Raw genomic sequence first — 17,741 nt, 5'->3', positions numbered from 1 at the left:
CCTTGAGGAAAATTCAAGCCTGCTGAACATCCCCCCTTATTATTAAATCAAACAATCCAAACTAACAATTTAAAAATAATGCTTATTTCCAGCATTTCATGTGCAGTAATTTGCTGGAGATTTGATAGCTGAGAACTGTTCATTTAAAAAAAAAAATTTAGCCTGAATAAAACAAAGTGTGAAATCAACTGTCTCACAGATGATTTTAAAAGAACTCAGGTAAGCCTGCATTGCTTTTGTTTCTCCAGATGCTGGAAGCCAAAAGTATCCCCTATTGACTGCCAAAATTCCATGTTTTCCCAGTGTACCATAAATTGTCAAGATAGTTGCATATTAAAATGTGGCAATAGCCTGAAACAATGGCGTTCTTAAAATTTACATCTACATTATGTGGTGGTTTGTTTTTTGCCTTTTATTTTTTTTTTTTTTAATAAACCTGAAATCAGTAATTAGAAAGTTTGATACCTCAGTATTTCTACCAGTTCTTTAAAGAATCCAGGAAATTTAGTAGTTTGGTCACTTGGAAAAAAGTTACATTCCTTACTGGCACAGAAACATAAAGAAGTTACAGCAAGGCAAGATATGTTAGAAAATTACAGCACACTAACTGCTTTGCAGCCGTGATGCAGGTCCATGTTTTAACCTTGCTGTAAAGGCAAAGTGTAGTGGTACACATTTGGGCAGTTATCAAAGGAAGGTAAGGGCTTTAAATGAATCTGTTGATCATTTGTGTGCTCGAGCCATTGAAGACTGGAAATTACACCACAATACAACATACAGAAGGATAAGTTCTTAACACCCTTATCACAGAGCACTCAAAAAATGAGTAACTGTATGCTATTGACTATGTTTAAGTTTTGACACTTTAATAGTCATCAAAACCTGGGCTGATCTCTCTCATAAAACAGATATTAAGATACAAGGCTTCAACATGATAGCAACAAAAATTGTTGTTAACGCCTAGAGAATGTGCAGTGAATGACAGATTTCTAAACAGGTAAGTGAACATAAAAGCAGCGCCAAAACATTCTGCGGAGCACATCTGAAAGGTGGAGCTAGATCTGTTGCATTTTCATACTGCAAAAATATTTATAGCATGTTTTATGAAACAATATTCAAAAAAAGAGATCACTAGAACACTATTGTAAAGGTATTCATAAAGCAACTGATGTGCACAATTGCTTCCAAGTAGAAGAGAACATTATTTCTGTTCATATAAAATCACATTCTCTTCTGAGAATATGCAGTAAATTAGAAAAAGTAATCAGTGCTCATAAAAAACCCCCTGTGATTCATTTTTCAGTAGCTTTACTCTTGGCCTCCAATTTGCCAAAATCAAGAAAGGGACTTGCATTATGTGGCTATAATCAAGAAATTTTAATTGCAACCATTATACCTGCAGGGCTATTTTCTGCTTCCTTGTAATATTTAGAACAGGAAATTAACACTAGTAATTTCATGATATTCTCTAATAAGTTTTAAAGGAAAGAAATGCTTTGAAGAATAATTGTTCAGAGTAACATGCTAACTATACTTAGAAGCAAGACATAAAAAGTTAGAGGTTATACATACACAGTTGACAAAACAATTTAGACTGCAAGTATTTCTCAGTATTGGAAAAATATTCATAAAACATTATGCAGAAATAACGTTAAAGAATTTCAGGGCTAAAGCATGTTCCAAGTGGAATTTGAACTCTGCAGGCAGTTTTAGGACAAAAATGCTCCTAAACTGGAGATTGCTACTGAACTCTAGATATACAAGTCTTGAACTGATGTTAAAGTCCTAGACAGTGAAACAGCAGTCATATTTCAGTGCATCCACTGACATTTAAGAACACAATCCTACTTGTATTTTCAAGCTTTTAATTCCAGTACTCTTCCAGCCTCTTTTTTTTGGTCTCAGACTATATTTATTCCAATACAACAACATGTTTCCTAGCAGTATGAAATTATATTCGGATTTTCTCAAAGTGGAGATTCTCCCTTCATTCCAATTTTGCCTTTTTTTTTTTTTTTTTAAGTGTAGACAAATTAAACTCCTCCAAGAAAATAACCACTGCTAATTATACCCCAGAATATCTGTGTTACAGGCAGAATGTTTGAAGGAATGGCCAACAAAAACACCAAGTCAAGAAGAAACCTGCTCTGCGTACCCCTGTCTCAGTTCCCTCTTCCTACTTGATAATACTGCATGTTTCCCTCAGCGTACCTTACACCAAGACACTGGAAGTGATGAGTGAACAATGCCAATTGAAGAGAATACCAATCTCTTCTTGGTGCAGACCCACCCCAATCAAAACACAAAGCCAGATTACCATACTCCCATATTCACAGCTCTACAGTTCACATTTTCGCTCTGAAACACACAGATTCTGAACAGTTTGAAGACATTAATTCTTTTATTATATAACTAACATTTCAGGTCCTCTCCTACTTTTCCCACAATTACATCCTTATTCCTCAAGTTAGCTCAAGTATTTTACTCACCTACTTGGTCTGTATCCAGAGCATTTATATATGCAGAAAGTGGATTAACCTATTTTTATTAATAAAGAAGGAATTATTTAACCCTCTATTTAATATTATTAAAGAAACTGACTTCCTAAGAAGCCTCTATGCTTCAATGTGTTTAAAAAAGTATTTTGGTATCTTATCTAAAACATCTGCTAAAATAGAAGATTTTACCAGTTCTTCTATTTTCTGCTTCTACCACTAAGTTATCAGATCCATTTTTCAGGTCAGACAATGACATTAGCTACCATAAGAACCCTCTGGCTGTTATTCTGAAGTCTTAAATCAGTGCAGGCAACTGCTGGCCTAAAGATAAATTTATTCAGTAGGTTATGGTGCTGATGCAGCTCAAAGTAGAGTCATCTTGAATACATCAGGGCTTATTAATTCTGTTTTGGAGGTAAGCCTAAGCTTATTCCAGGAGATGAGTTTGAGTGCACAAATTGTACTCCATGTCACCCCAAGGACGCTTGCTAACTAGGCTGCAAGGTGCCCTGAACACACCAAGTATCCAAGAGGATGGAAACAAGAGAAGCTGCTGAGCCCGAGACAGGCCTCACAGTAACTACGCTGAATTGTATAGTAGCACTCTGTGCAGTTCCTATCATCAAGCTATGGTACTATGTGTCAGACGACAAGAAATCAATTATCTTATCGTTCCCTTGTACTGGGAGAGGGCCTGAAAAACTGGTTAGTACACAGAAATTGCAGCTACCTGACTACTTCCTCTCCTGTTGTCCAGCCTGGATTACTCATATTCCTCCATTACATCCACAGAAGTAACCTTTCTGGGACTCTTCCAATAATGGTTGGTCACCGTATATTTAAATTGATTTTCATGAGAACAAAAGTAATTGTCTTATGAAAACAGCATGATAGACTGAATAGCAAAATATTAACTATCCATACACCAAAATCAATGGTTAGATTCAGCTCATGTAACTTCAGGTGCCTAAGCTCCCATTGTAGTCACTGGAGAGCTAGTCAATACAGCCCATGAGGTCAGAACACAATTCACCTCACCGTGAAACACCAGATGCTTAGGTTTCACTGACTATTTTTAATAGAACTCCACTGACTGCAATTGGAACGTAGAACCTTAGATGTAGACACCCATGCTCTATGTATCTTAGCTGGAAATTTACTTGCCCTGTATTACCATTTTAGATGCCACAGGCTGCCACTTCAGTGGCACGTGTCTCCTTTACATCCTGTGTCATGGCCAACAGTTCTATGCAGATGTCCTTCCAGTGGTGGAAGGCAATGATGTTTGGGCAACCGATGCCTATGCTTCAAATTAGGCAAGATGGAGTCCACTCAAAGCTTCTTTGTGTTTTAGATGAAACTAACATTGAATTGCTTTAAAAAGCAATTTATCAGACTCAGATTTTTTTTTTCCCCAAGAATATCTTTTGTTATCTCTGAGCATAGCAAAAATAAAAAATTAGGCATTAGAGGGCTAAACGTGGTGACCACAACAAAATACCATGCATTTAGCATGTAAACCACACTGCAGCAAATAAGAGAACATTACTTTCAAGTTAACTGTATTATTGTACTTGTACACTTCTCACCTCTCCACTTCTAGAGGGGGTTACCTTAGGCCACTGATTTTAATAGAGCCTGATTTTAAACTGTAAGTGATCAAAAGTTTTTCTGTTTTCTGTCAGAAACGCATTCCTTTCTGTATCTTTTAATTTTCACTCCACTTTGTCATTTTGCTTGGTTGATAAATGCTATTAGGACAAGCAAAAGTTGAGTGAACAGCAAAAGACAGAAAGAACATATTATTACAGTAGAATTAATGCATTTGAGAACCTTACTACCTAGAGAAAATGAAGCAATTTACCCCAGAAGTGCTGATAAATTTGTCCTCAGGATTGTGGAAGTTCAATAATATGTGTAGCAATAAACTGAAAAGCCCCCTTTACAGTGCACTTCTGGTTACTGAAACTCCCCAAGTACAGTCATTGATCATTTCCTTCTGTCAGCAAATGCAACTTCGGAGAGGTGCCATTTTTATTTATGCCTTTTAATATGCAAGGACTCATCTGAAATGCCATTAAAAGATGGCTACTAAAATTTTCCAATGTTAAGATTCACAACCGCATTATCAAGGCGTAACTCTTGAAAAAAATTAGATTTTTAAAACAAAAAACAACTACAGTTTAGAGCCTGTTCATGGAAAGGAGGTAGTAGGAGGGCCACAGTTCCTTTTAAAGCACAGATATTTAAGATACATACCTAAGTATTAAACACACTTTTTTTTTTTTTACAGTCATTTTGAAGCATTCTAAAATATCTGAGAATCAAATTTATATTAAATTCAGCAAACATTACATACCTCAACAGCTGGAACAATATCTATGCCAACTGTCAGAAATTCTTCAAACTTCAGAAATGGATTAAAGCAGCTACCAACATCAAGTAATCTGATCTTCCCCAAGGAGTGGAGCAACCTAAGAAGCAGCAAGAATTCAGTTTTATCAAATGTTATTTTTGAAGCTATATTCTGAATTACAATTTCAGATAACTACTGCAAAAAATTTCTCATAGAGCACCACAGTAGTGACTAATACAAGTGAATGCCTTACTTGAATTGCTGAGATACCTAAAGAACCAAGCTCCATCAGTAATGCAGATGGTCCTCAAGCAGAAAAGTTCATGTATGGAGCAGCTGTAATACTATTAACTTGTGTACTTGTAGTAAGAAACTAAAATGGCAACTTATGTGTCCACTAGACAGGCTCCGTCTATTGCTTTGTGTTTCCCGCTTACCTTTTTGTGGTATTTATTGGTGTTGAAGTCACACAAGTCACCAGAGTTAAAATTTCAGGAGATTAAAAGAGAAACTGACAACGCTCCATGACCTACCTACTTGTCAGTCTCATTTTAAAGGACATCTGAAGTCAAGTGCCATAATTGGTTTAATAAAAACAAGAGAACACGTAATGGTATTCCAAGGTAAACAAAAAAAATATCTAAAAATGAAAGCATTTAGTTTTTCCCTGCAAAAATTTTAAAATATTTTATTTAGTTTATGTTGGCTAATATTTTTGAAAACACTGGAGGTTCACTCCAATTCTATTTTCAATAGATACTGTGAAAGAGTTAGATCAGTCCATGCAGAGCCACAAAGTTAAAAACTGTCTGCTCAAGTTGTAGGGAAGTTATTCTAAACATTTAAATGAACTGAAGTATTCCCTCAAAACTACTTGGGAAAAAAAAAAAAGTCTATTCCATGCCATGTAATCAGTTTTCTTTTGGAGTATCCAAAAGCTTTTTAATGAGAAATAGTCAAAAATAGCCATCTGGTTTAGGAAGGAGAGTCCTAATCAGAGTACTTCTGAAGTTCTCAAAAATGAAGATTTATCCCATAAGAATTCTGGAGAACATTTTAGTAAGCCAAAAATCTCCTTATCTGCTACTGTGCCATGACCCTACTATTCAAGGTGAAATTATAGATAAGGTGGCCAGTGGCTGTAATGCTAAATACTTAACTATGCTACCAAACAACAAAAGGTGAATGATTAAAATAAAAAAAAAAAAAGATTAACTTGACAAATCATGACTTACTGCTTGGACTGATAGAAAGAGGTTGACAGACTGCTAAGGACACTTTAATAGTTTAGTTCCAGAATGCTGCAGAGATGCACATATGCCCTTCCAAAACATCATGGAAAAAAACTCAAAAAACCAAAAAAACAACAAAAAAAAAACCCAACGACAAAAAACCCCACACTGAGTAACTGGCCCATAATCTTCTCAACCAGATTCCAAAACTTCCTGGGGTAAAAAAAAACTGGAGGACCATGAGATCAGAAAGAAAACAGTAGACTGAAGAAATGAAGAGAAGACATTCTTGTCCTGTCTGGTGGAAGCTCCCATTATAGCACAGCAGAAGATATGCTAGAGGCTGGCAGATGAGATTTGCCTTTTCTTGGGAAGCTCTGACATCATCTGTGACCAACTGCAAAGCCAATCTGAAATGCCTTTATGAAGATAAAGACATCATTGCTCTTTTCTTTAAGTTAAATATATAGTTCATAAAAGAAAAGGAAAAAAGATGCCTGGCAACTTTTAAGGATAGTGACTGCTGCCTTGCCTCTGAAAGCATTCTTATCTTCCAAAGGACAGTCTCCTTGACCAATGCCTAGAGAAACGTTTGTGGTCTTCAAGTTCGCAACCATAGGCGTTTTCTTCATGACTAAGGCAGTTACCAGTTTATATAATGTAGCATCAGATAAGATCAATGCACCTGTACAAAAGTACTGGCAGTCAGCTATCTTGTCATCATCTAAAGGTTTTGCCTCATCCTCTTAAAAGAATTAGAATTTGAATGTCGCACTCAATTATCACTAATATCAAGGACTCAGCTGCTGAATACATCCTACAATCAAAGACATTGTTCTTCATTTTTTTATTTTTCTTGCATTCTGAATTTGGAGGCCACTGCTGTTTATTCTTTCTTTGCAATTGCAACAAACCAGTAAATGCTGAAGTTCAACAATTCTGTTCAAGTCCTCTAGTACAGACTTTATATCCGTCTGTTCTCTAAAACACAACTTGATGAGTGCATCCACATTATCAAGGAAAAAAAAAAAAAAAAAAAGAAAATATACAGCACCACTAGCACCCAACAGTCTGAGCTCTTTCTGTTGGATCATTTACAGGGCTGCATCTAAAAATTTCCATCATGATTTGTAAGATCTTAGAATACCCAAAATCCATTAACAAAGGCAAACAAATGCAAACTCACAGCTTTCACAGGGAATAACTTCCCAGCAAGCAAATGTTGCTTTTTGCTTCAAGTTTCTGTAGCCAATTCCAACTGGCATCTCCAAAATATCATTTGTCATCTTGCTGAGAAAGATTCAGCCCTAGAGAGACAGATAACTGCAAAAAACTTTCAGAAACAGATCTGCAGGGCCAATGGTGTCCAACAAAGCCATGGTTGTATTCATAGCAACAACAAAGCAGTAAGGAATACTGCAGGAAAAAAAAATACCTTTAAGCTGTAATAAAGAGATCTGGGCTCTCTGCGCCTCGTAAACTATCAGTGATCTACCACAGAGGGATGTTGAGAAGCAAGAGAAGATTTCTTGTTGCATTCGGCAGAATAATAATGCCAAGTTTAAGGATTTTGCTTCTACGTGGAATAGAAGATATCCAGAGGATTCTGTCAAAATACCAGCATCACCAAGGCAAATAGTGCAACAATTATCTTTAAGTTAAAACTGCACACATTACCAGGCTACCCTGTAAGTCAGTCAGTACTGAGTGAGATTTTAGAATGAAGATCATAGCAACAATTTTTTCCCAGCTTGGATGCCAATCACAATGTAACCTGTACAACAGGAATCTGAGTACTGCAGAGGGACCATTCAGGTCTAAGTGGCCGTAAATCACAAACATGGGCTGAAGTCAAGTAGTGTCTTTTTCCACGTAAGGCTAGTATGACATTTCTCAGACCAGGACATCTCCTTGTCTAGGAAACAGAATCTGCCATTAGCGTCTCCTTCTCATTCAAACACAAAAACGTATGTCTGTATACGCGCTTACATTCTACATAAGAGTCCAATGGTAACAGCAAAAGAATAAAAGACACATGGGACCACAGGAAACAACAGATGGAACGCAACTCTCTAGTGCAGAGAAAACTTCCCATAAGAGTGACAGCCTCTAGAGATCTTAACATTTTCCATCTAAAGTGTTCGATGAAATACTTGTACAGATTAAAATTAAGCAACACAACCCAGAACCTCCTAATCTCTGGAAGAGCTCACTTCACTTACAGTAGAGTGAAAAATCACTGCGATGTGTTCTGTCTTCCTCTCTTACAAAACCTGCATTCTTGGCTGCAGTGCTATTTTTGACTGGGTGAAGGGGGACACAACTTCAGACTACTACAGCATTGGAGCACACTTCTGGAAAGCTACAACACTGGATTCCAAGCTGAGCAGAAGCCAGAAACTCTTTTCTGCACTAATGGACGACAGATCTAAGGCATTTGATACAGGACAAGTTCACTCTGATAGCTGTGTCACGGCCAAGGAGCCTTGTAGTCCAAGTTCAATGCAAATATACTTTGAAACCTTAAAAGTAGCAGAGATTCAGATGCTCACTTGTATCTTGACTTCCTGTTGCTTGTCAGGTTTTGCTGCCTCAGTAGTAATTTTCAGGCTGCCAGTTATCACTAGGAACAGGATCCTAGTTAGGTGCTTGAAATAATTTTGAAGCTCTTCAGAAGCACCTAGATTTGGTCACTGAACATATACAGAGAGCACAGACCACCAATTCAGATGGTCTGAAGACCACTGGTTCAGATACCTACATTTTCAGCACTGTAACTCTTAAGCCAAATTCCTCAGTGAGAATGTAACTGTAATCTAGGTGATGATCACTGATCCAGTGACTTTGTTAGGAACGTAGTCTTGCTGAATTCACTGATAATCACCCTTCAACCCCCCATTTCCTAATGATTTTCAGTCAAAGTGACATTAAAAGCAAGGGGAGTATTTTGCCACTGTAGGTAATCTCCAAGCACATCTTGAATCCACAGTTCTCCGATGCATTAGTGTACAGGTAGAAAAACAAGATGTGAATAGTTAAAGATAAGGAACTGGTAATGAAGTGTATATAACCTGGGAAATGAGTGCATTTTAAATATATACCACACTTGTTTATTTCAAGAACTTTATTAAATGGACTGCAGCTCTTGATTATTATCCCCCTTAAAAATGCACCTATTATTCAAGTAGGTGCTCTACAGGTAAGTGACATTTTCTCTTGGAAGTAGATAGAAATAGAGCAGTTAAAGTGAATTTCCTTATGGTCATATATCTCTGAAATTAATGACTTCAAGTGCTGATCTCCTAGTTTACAGTTTTCAATTACTCTATTATTTATCAAGGATGGGAGGTGAAAAAAATTCAGAAGCCTTATGCTGCTGTCAGAAGAGCAGAACACAGCTGTACATCTAATTCTGAGTGGCAACACTGGAATGCTTCAAATCTTTCATAACATCCATGCATAAAGATATTCAATGGGAAGGTCTAGCTTGCTGAGATACATATGAAAGAAGGAATGATAGGTTATGCCTTAAGAGACAGTCAAACCAGCACCTGAGAAGAATCCATACCAAAAAGGTTGTGATTTTTACCATTAAGGATAAAAAGCAAGACTGCTTAACTTGATGGAAAAAAGAAGAGAAACAATACTCAAAAAAAGAACAGAGCAGGGACTGATTTATTGAAGGGAGGAGCTGTTAAGCAGCAGATAACAGCCACTTTTATCTTGCAAGACTGAGCCACTTTGATATCCAGCTTCACAACAGGTGCAGTTGTAATGTTAGAGACATAAGAACTCATTCTGGGATGGAAGGAAGTACTGTGGACAATACATTACTTTTCATATAGATGAAGTAAAAAAGGACTGTTCACATTAGTTACTTCTGTGAGACCCACCAATTTTAATCTGGCAAAGAGGTGAGCAACACGAGCAACTGGAAATGGGTTCAAAGTAGCTGAGTGACTGAGGTGCAGTACACTTTGTACTTCTGGTTCCTATGATGTTTCCTACCATCACCTTTAAGAGCTGGCTGAGTGCTTCTTGCTTCTCTCCACATCTCCCAGCGTCTTTTTCACTATCTGTGGAACCCTTTATTCCTGAGCTAGCTTTGCTCCTTACCAAGCAAAGTACAGTGGCTTGCCAGTAAAGGTAAGCTTAGAAAGAGCTCCTACATAAGCAAGCTGTTTTTAATACTACTTGAGAGATGATTATGTATGGGAAGAACAAGGTTATTGTCTTTACACTTAACAGAGTAAAACAAAAAGTCACAGGCTTAGCCATACCTATAGGCAACTCTTCAACTCTTATTTGTAGTGGTACATTACCAGAATGGAGTGACAGTATTTGAACAAGTGTGTGTGTGTGTAGGTTCCCTCATACCCCTTGTACCAAGACCTCACCAAGATTTTCAAAGACTTCACTAATTGATCAGTGCAGACATGGTAGAAAAGCATTTCAGGAGAACAGTATGCTTTGTGTAATACACAATCCATTTTCATTCTGATAAACTCTGTAATTTCTTCTATAAGGCATAGAGAAAGAAACTGAATTTTGATTTCTCTGGGCAGTAACTTGGAACAGCTATGCCTTGTTGTTTTAAGGTCTGTACGGCTACTAAAAACCTTAGTACCATTTGTTGCTTACTCAGGTAAATATCATAAATCTTGCCTTTGCCAGGTATGTCTTTATGGACGTATGTATTTTTAAAGTTTTAAGAATGATGATAAAAATCATCATCACTCACTATATTAACAAATACTTTTAAAGTTATTAAACAAAAACTTCTCTATTAACTACTTTCTATACACACTAGTCAGCATAAAAGGTCAGGCTACAGACTACTCGTAGCAAGAAGAAACTCATGTGAAGTTAGCTCGTCAACAGCCGTTATAAACTCCGTACAAAGTATGAAGATAGAGCACATGCAAAGAGAGCTAACGCTTTATCACGACAAGGCTTGCCACTGGAAGACAAACCAACGTTAAGTAGTGTGTGATCATCAAACCTACTGATTTAAACAAACAAGTACCAACAAATTGCTATTTATAGTAATGCTAAAATTATGTGTTAACAAATGCCAGCATTATTGAGATGTTATAAGGTATTAGCATCTCATCACCCCTTTGTGCGAAAGTGCCTGGCAGTTCTCATTAAAACAGGTATTCATTTTGATGCTGACTTAGCAAAATGAGCACTAAAAAGAGGAGTCAATGAGGGAAGTCAGCTCATGAGAAACCACTACCTTCATTTTGGAAGCATCTGTTTTGTCTTGTCATAATAGGACAACAATGGGGAAAATGTTTTCATTTTGCATGTAACTATTCAACTACATACGCATTTGGGAACTTTATGCCTTTTGCAAGTTACTTTACAAAGATGAGAAACCACAAAAGATGCCAGCTGGTAGGGACAGACACATCTGCTAACAACATCAGTAACATGCTCGTTCCTTTCCTAACTAGTACTGTATCTAACTTAAAGTAAGTGCTGATCACAGACGACATGCTACAATAATGAGAAAAACCTCTTCACGGAACAGAAAAAACATTATTGCAGACAGTTGTAGGAACTAGTCTACAAAGAATACGAAGCAAGATCATAATTGTAACATTTAATGATAAGATGCTTATGCATTCATTATTCCATTATACTTGCAAAATATTAAATTCTTTCCATCACACATGGAATAGCCACAAACACGACCCATGTTATTTAGGAAAAAAGGAGGGTGGGACTGTAACTGAAATAAAGCTACTCCTGAATGCCAAAAAAAAAATTCTTACTTGAGTGAAGGTCAAAAACAAAATTAAAACTGTTGCTAGGAAAATACCTCAAGGATACTACAACTTCTGCAGAGCCAGTCATCAGAAAGCTAGCACATGTAAAATTAAGGGTTATAATTCAAAATTGCTTTTGAAGTGTATAATTGGAATCAAGAGTTTCTCTGCAATTACTTATGAAGAGAAAGTTTTAAGTACTCTGATATTTACATTTGGCACTTAGTACTTACATAAGCAATTGACTTTTCAACAATGCTGAACAGCCATTAGATTCTAACTTAATTAACGTCTCCCTTATTTCACCTCAAGGTTTAATATAAATTGCATTGCACACCAATGACATACAAAAGCGAAATTGCTCTAACACTTAAATGAAGATGACTAAGTTGTCATTCTCAAGCAATTTTTTATGGCATCCACCAAAATATACTACAACATAGCTATTTCTTGAAACATGTATATCTGTTCACATGAAAATGCCCTTTCTTAACTATTAAAAGTACATCAGACTGATCTAATGTGTTATGGGGAAAAAATGTCCAGGTAAGTCTTATCACACATAGAAGGGAAAAAAAAGTCTGGAAAACAAGTAAAACTTACTCTTCTGTTATAGCTTCATGATTTGTCAAGCCAAAGTTTGGCAAGGGATCTTCAATCTTGGGAGCCTGGGGAACATTTAAAGCTGGAGTGGTCTTGGAAGCAAGAAGTGCTCTTTTTTCATCTTTCTCAAGTGCTTTTCTTTTCCCACCATTCTGAAAATATTCTCGGCACACACTGAAAAAAACAAAAAGTAAAATTCCCCAGAAAAACAGAATGCTATTTTTGGTCGCTACTATAGATAAGACGGAAGACAGAGGTTTAAAAGACACAAGCACTGTCAGCTTTTAAATAAATCTGGGTGTTACTGCAACTTTTGTAAATCAGCTTTAGGAAAGATGCAATACACCCGAAGACACATCTGAAGTCGATTGGTGTTTTATTTCCAGAAATTAGGTTGTAAGCCACAGCTGAGTAAACAGATTCAAAATAGTTTTATCTGGATAGACTTTTAGAGCAAGACAGCAGAAGTCTTGTCAGAACATCGCCACAGGGTAAACTGCAGCTGTCACCTGAGCACCACAGTTCTCCACTAAGGTGCAAACAGTTATTAACTAGCTCCCCATAAATGCAGGGGCTTTTGAAACATCTGTGTCTTGCAAGGCATATAATGTGGGGGAAAAGAAACATAATCCAGGTTTATGGGCTAATTTACATACACCAGTTTTTAATTTTAATTGAGTTTGCCTAGGGTGCTTTTTGTTTTTAAGTAACAGATATCTGCAGTAGCTGTATTATTATGGAAGACTTATTTTAACTTTCAACTTTTTCCCATACTTAATTATTGTGCTAATAGGAACCAGAACAAAATAATCTGGTCACACTCAAACAGAACTGTTAATCAGTTTAAAAGAATTAATGTTATGAAAAAAGTAAAATTGCACCTGCATACTTCAACCAGTAGTCAGCATTAGTGTATGAGAAGCAAGAATCATGTGCGAGAATAACCGAATTTTGTCCAAAAAATAGAACTAGAATTGGAAACAATTTGTTGCTGTGAAATTAAAAAGCCTGACTCACCTGGCACAAAGCAGTATTTTTAATTAGATGTGCCAGCCAAGTATTTGCACGAAAAGTTTAACAGAAATAGTGCTTGTTTGAATGATGTTTTCATAACAACCCATTTTTATGATGCTTTCTTGAAACTCACTCAATTTTCCTCTAACAAAGCTGTACAGGTTTGAAGGAAACATTCCAGAAAACATGAATTCAAGTGTAGTTTAATACCACCTTATACAAAGCAGGATCAAGATAACATAGTATTTCACATCACAGATTCAGGAAAGGACATGTTGGTATAATGCTGCATTTAAATCACAAATAGGGACAAGGACTTGGAATACACAGGCCTTATCTAAGGGTTGGTGATATAGGCATCGAATATATCCGGCCTCTCCACCATATAAGATGTGAATGAAAAGAAAAAAAAAAAAAAGTCAGTGGAGTTGAGTTTCTTAAAGGGAAACATACACAATCAAACAGGTACAGATAAAAGTTGCTTTACTCCAAGCTGGTAGGAAATGAACACCTTGAATCAGTAAATATATAATTACAGTAGCACATTATGTCCCAGTTACTAATTCTTGCTGTGAGGGGTGGGGGGGGGAAGTTATCCTGGACTCATTTCTGTGCTGACATGCTTACAGGACCTCAAGATCAAAACTGACCTGCGTCTAAAACTCAAAGCACAAGCAAGTTTTACTTGCTCAAGCAGGCCCTAGGCGTTCTTGCACTAAATACAAAAAGTCTAAAATGCAGACAGGAACCTTACAGGAGAACACACAGCTCTATGAGAAATAAACTCAGCAAACATTATATTTATAATCAACAAGCTTATAGTTACAATTCCTCAGCAATCAAAGCTCTTTGAATATCAAAGATATACAGACTGAAACGATACCAACTCCATCCCTTAGAGATTGCACATATGGAAAGACAACAATTCTAAAATTAACAAAGTGAAAGTAAAAGGAGTCAGTCATTTAACTTAGCAGGAAAGAGATTAAAAACATCAGTGAACAAAAAAGAACCTTAGAAAACCACTTGAATTATTGCTGGTGTGCTAATAAAAGTTGTATTTTACACTATATTGTATTATTTGTTTATAAGCATATGATCAATTTAGGTATTATGTCTTTCCTAACTATTTAGTTCTGTGTGTCATTTACTCAAAGAAATGAAACTCAGGAAAAAAAAAATAAAAAAATCTTTTTCCTCACTGTTTATCAGCTACCTTACTACTTTGTCAGCATCTTACAGTCACTGTATTTTTATTCTTTTTTCTCTCGTTATAACTCTTAAAACATCCAGAATCAGTGGCAGTTTAAACAGTGTTGCACTGCCATCAAAAAGTTCCCAACCTAGGGGGAATGTATTGTTTTTTCTCCTCAGCTATTGATGTTATCAGCTTTTTAATTTACTAGAAGCTGGTATGTTGCCCACCTTACCACTTAACGAGCTGTTGCACAAGAGAACCACCTACTTGTAAAGTGTAGTGTAAGCTCCTCTTGTCACCTAGAAGCCATTTCGTCCTCATTCTTGTTACTGGTGCAAATTAGTATTTTTTCCACCCGTCTACCCCTGTCTATCGTGTCAACTGAGTTCTCATAATTCTATGTTCTTCTTAACTGACCTTTCTTGTCTGCACAAGAGACATTATCAAAGTCAACCATGAGAAGAAGCATCTTCTACTCCTTTTTTTTGCTGGTGGATGGAGGGGCCAGAGCCACAAGAGGGCCCAAGAATGGGTAAAATTCTTCATATTCAGATCCCAGTCTGTATACCTCTGCAGTACCACAAGGAAGCAAAAAAAAAAAAAAAAAAACCAAAACAACAACCCCCCCAAAAAACCCCAAAACAAACCAACCAAATCCATCCATCCAAACAAAAAAAACCCCAGGCAACACTGCACTTCATAACCACTGAGGGTTATCTCCATTTTATGCTTCTCTGAAGTTACAGCAATTCTGGCAGCATTACTACATGTTGCCCTTTTGGCTCCTGTGGCTTCAGAGGAGCTGTCTTTGTACTGCCCTCATGGAAGCAGACCTCACACTTACTGTGGGGTAACAGTGAGCACGTAGGCAGTCGTTGCACAGTAGCTAACCAGAGGTAATACACTCAGTAGTTTACTCCATGGTAACTTGTTGATGTAGCCACATGTTTAACTTCATGGCCATTAAAAGCCACCATTGATCACCCTATGGTTTTGAGTATGCAGCTATATAAGACTCTGCATTTAACAACTGTCTCAAGTAATGAACAGAACATCCCTTAATTCTCTACGAAGAGAAATAAAATTAAGGAATCTATTTTATAATTCTGAGAACTGACATGGCTCCATTTTTAACTGACATTTAAGCTTTCAGTCTTTGATGATACAATAATAGATCTACAATTAACATACTTGTTTGTGAAGAATTGTGCGATGTAAACTACCCAAGCTAACACTTGCTACAGTTTACACAAACTCCGAAATAAACATTTCAAGTCTAAACTGTTTAAGGTTGCTGGCAGGCAGACAGGTAGTGTCCAGTTCATGTCTTTGCTTTAAAAAAAAAATCTAGATATTTCCTTAGTGAAATTTGTTTTCCATACTTCAAATCTCAAATGGTAAACAACCTGTTCAAGTTGACCCCTCTGTTCCGCCATTTGGGCTGGACACGTATAGGGAGTTTCAGAAAAAGCGAATATGAATACATACTCATCTGTTAATACTCTCCAGCAATGAAAGAGAAACTTCTTTTTCGAATACAGTGACCAAAACCAAGGGTTTCAATAGAATATATAATTTTAAAAAAGGAGGGGAGAATTCCCAAAGAAACACCATATGAAATTTAAAATCCATGAAAGAATAAGTAGGTAGTTCTTCTAGTCAAGTAATAATGAACAACTAAATTACAGCTGGTGTGGTCAGCTTTGTCATGGCAAAAAGCAGTTTCTGATAGCTGTTATCAATGCTCAAGGGTTTCATGCAGACAGTTTTAAAGGCTAAGAACTGACACAGTCCATCTCTTTCCTCCTGTTTTGTAATGAGGAAAAGGTGAGCTTTACCTGTGTTCCTTACAGTATTTACTAACCAAAACCTCATATTGAAGATGAAGTTCAATGAGGGTACAGAGAAATAACATTTCCCTTTAGAGCTGAAGGAAAGCCTGGACTTCTCATCATGGTTTCTGTCTGCAAAATGTTTCTCCCCTCCTCCCACACACTGAGGAATAAGCTTATTAATGTCAACTGACAGAGCTGCTGGCCTGAAAAAAAAAAGTGTGAACTCTTCTACAGGTTTAACCCACCCACTCTGCAACCTCCAAAGAAAATCAAGGAAGGGAGAATTCCCAGTTTCCCTTGTACACATTAATCATACCTAGAAGAGCAGAAAACTTGCCTCTGGAGTGAAAAATATTTTGCTATTTTCATGTGCACCCAGCCTTAGGTTAAGGAAATCCTGTATTCAGCATAGGTGAGAGCACTAGGTTTATCAGTGCAGGGGATTATAATTTTTTATTATCAGAATTATATTTTGTTAAACTTCAAGTTGAGAACCTGGTATACAATACATTTTTCCATTTTATTTTTCATACTTGGTCTCAGTTTTAGGGTTTTGAGACATTTTCCTTGTGAGAAACATAATTAGGTCTGTAATCAGATGTTTCTCTGGTGTTGTGTCCACTCCTCCACCCCAAGCCAGCTTCTGGAAGCAAGATCTTTCATTACTGGAGGATCCCAAGAACTTGAAAATAAGCGGCAGCTATCACATGATCACTGCTCTAATTAGCGCTAGTGTTCAAACAAACAGATATGGTTTTGTCAGAACAAAGTATTATTTAAAAGCAAAAATTAAGACTGTCATACAAACGTGACCAATGAACATTGTCTTTTTTTCTATTTTTAAATGGTTTCCCTCCTCCTGTTTACGCCACTTCCCTCTTAATTCTGTTCCCCTCAAAGTGAATTGCTCGACTAACTGCATTCATCAAAAAAGCTGCAAAACAGTGTTGAAGGGACTTCAAACATTAATTCATTCAATCTTCCAAACCCAAACAGGATCAGCTTTACAGTTCTAGAAGATACCTCTTATTCTCAAAGATCTTGTAAGAGATCACTTAGCCTTCTCTTTTTTTAAACTACACAGCTCCAGCTTCTAGGAAAAAAAAAACCACACCACAAGGCTTTTGTGGAAAAAAATAGAATATTTTTGATCATTTCTTTATCTTTCTTGGAGTTGAGCTGTTTATTATTTTTAAATGCAGTGGCCAAGGTAATATTTTGGCTAAGAGCA

At 36.7% G+C, this 17,741-nt stretch overlaps 1 protein-coding gene across 3 annotated transcripts in view; it reads right to left on the bottom strand.

The window, feature by feature from the left end:
- The window catches only part of SAMTOR (S-adenosylmethionine sensor upstream of mTORC1), a 36,606-nt gene that overhangs the window by 3,517 nt on the left and 15,348 nt on the right, over window positions 1-17,741 (bottom strand). For all 3 annotated transcript variants that reach the window (XM_087765412.1, XM_087765413.1, XM_087765414.1), the window contains 2 exons: window positions 12,464-12,637; window positions 4,858-4,972 (listed from right to left, as the gene is read on the bottom strand). In XM_087765412.1, coding sequence (XP_087621538.1) covers window positions 4,858-4,972; window positions 12,464-12,637 — 289 coding nt within the window. The remainder of the gene's footprint in view (window positions 1-4,857; window positions 4,973-12,463; window positions 12,638-17,741) is intronic.

The sequence above is a fragment of the Nipponia nippon genome, unplaced genomic scaffold, assembly GCF_047370975.1.
Source record: "Nipponia nippon isolate SJK-2023a ecotype South Korea unplaced genomic scaffold, ASM4737097v1 scaffold_3, whole genome shotgun sequence".
Taxonomy (NCBI): Eukaryota; Metazoa; Chordata; class Aves; order Pelecaniformes; family Threskiornithidae; genus Nipponia; species Nipponia nippon.
Note: the sequence above shows the minus strand (reverse complement) of the source record. Positions and strands in the feature narration are given on the sequence as shown.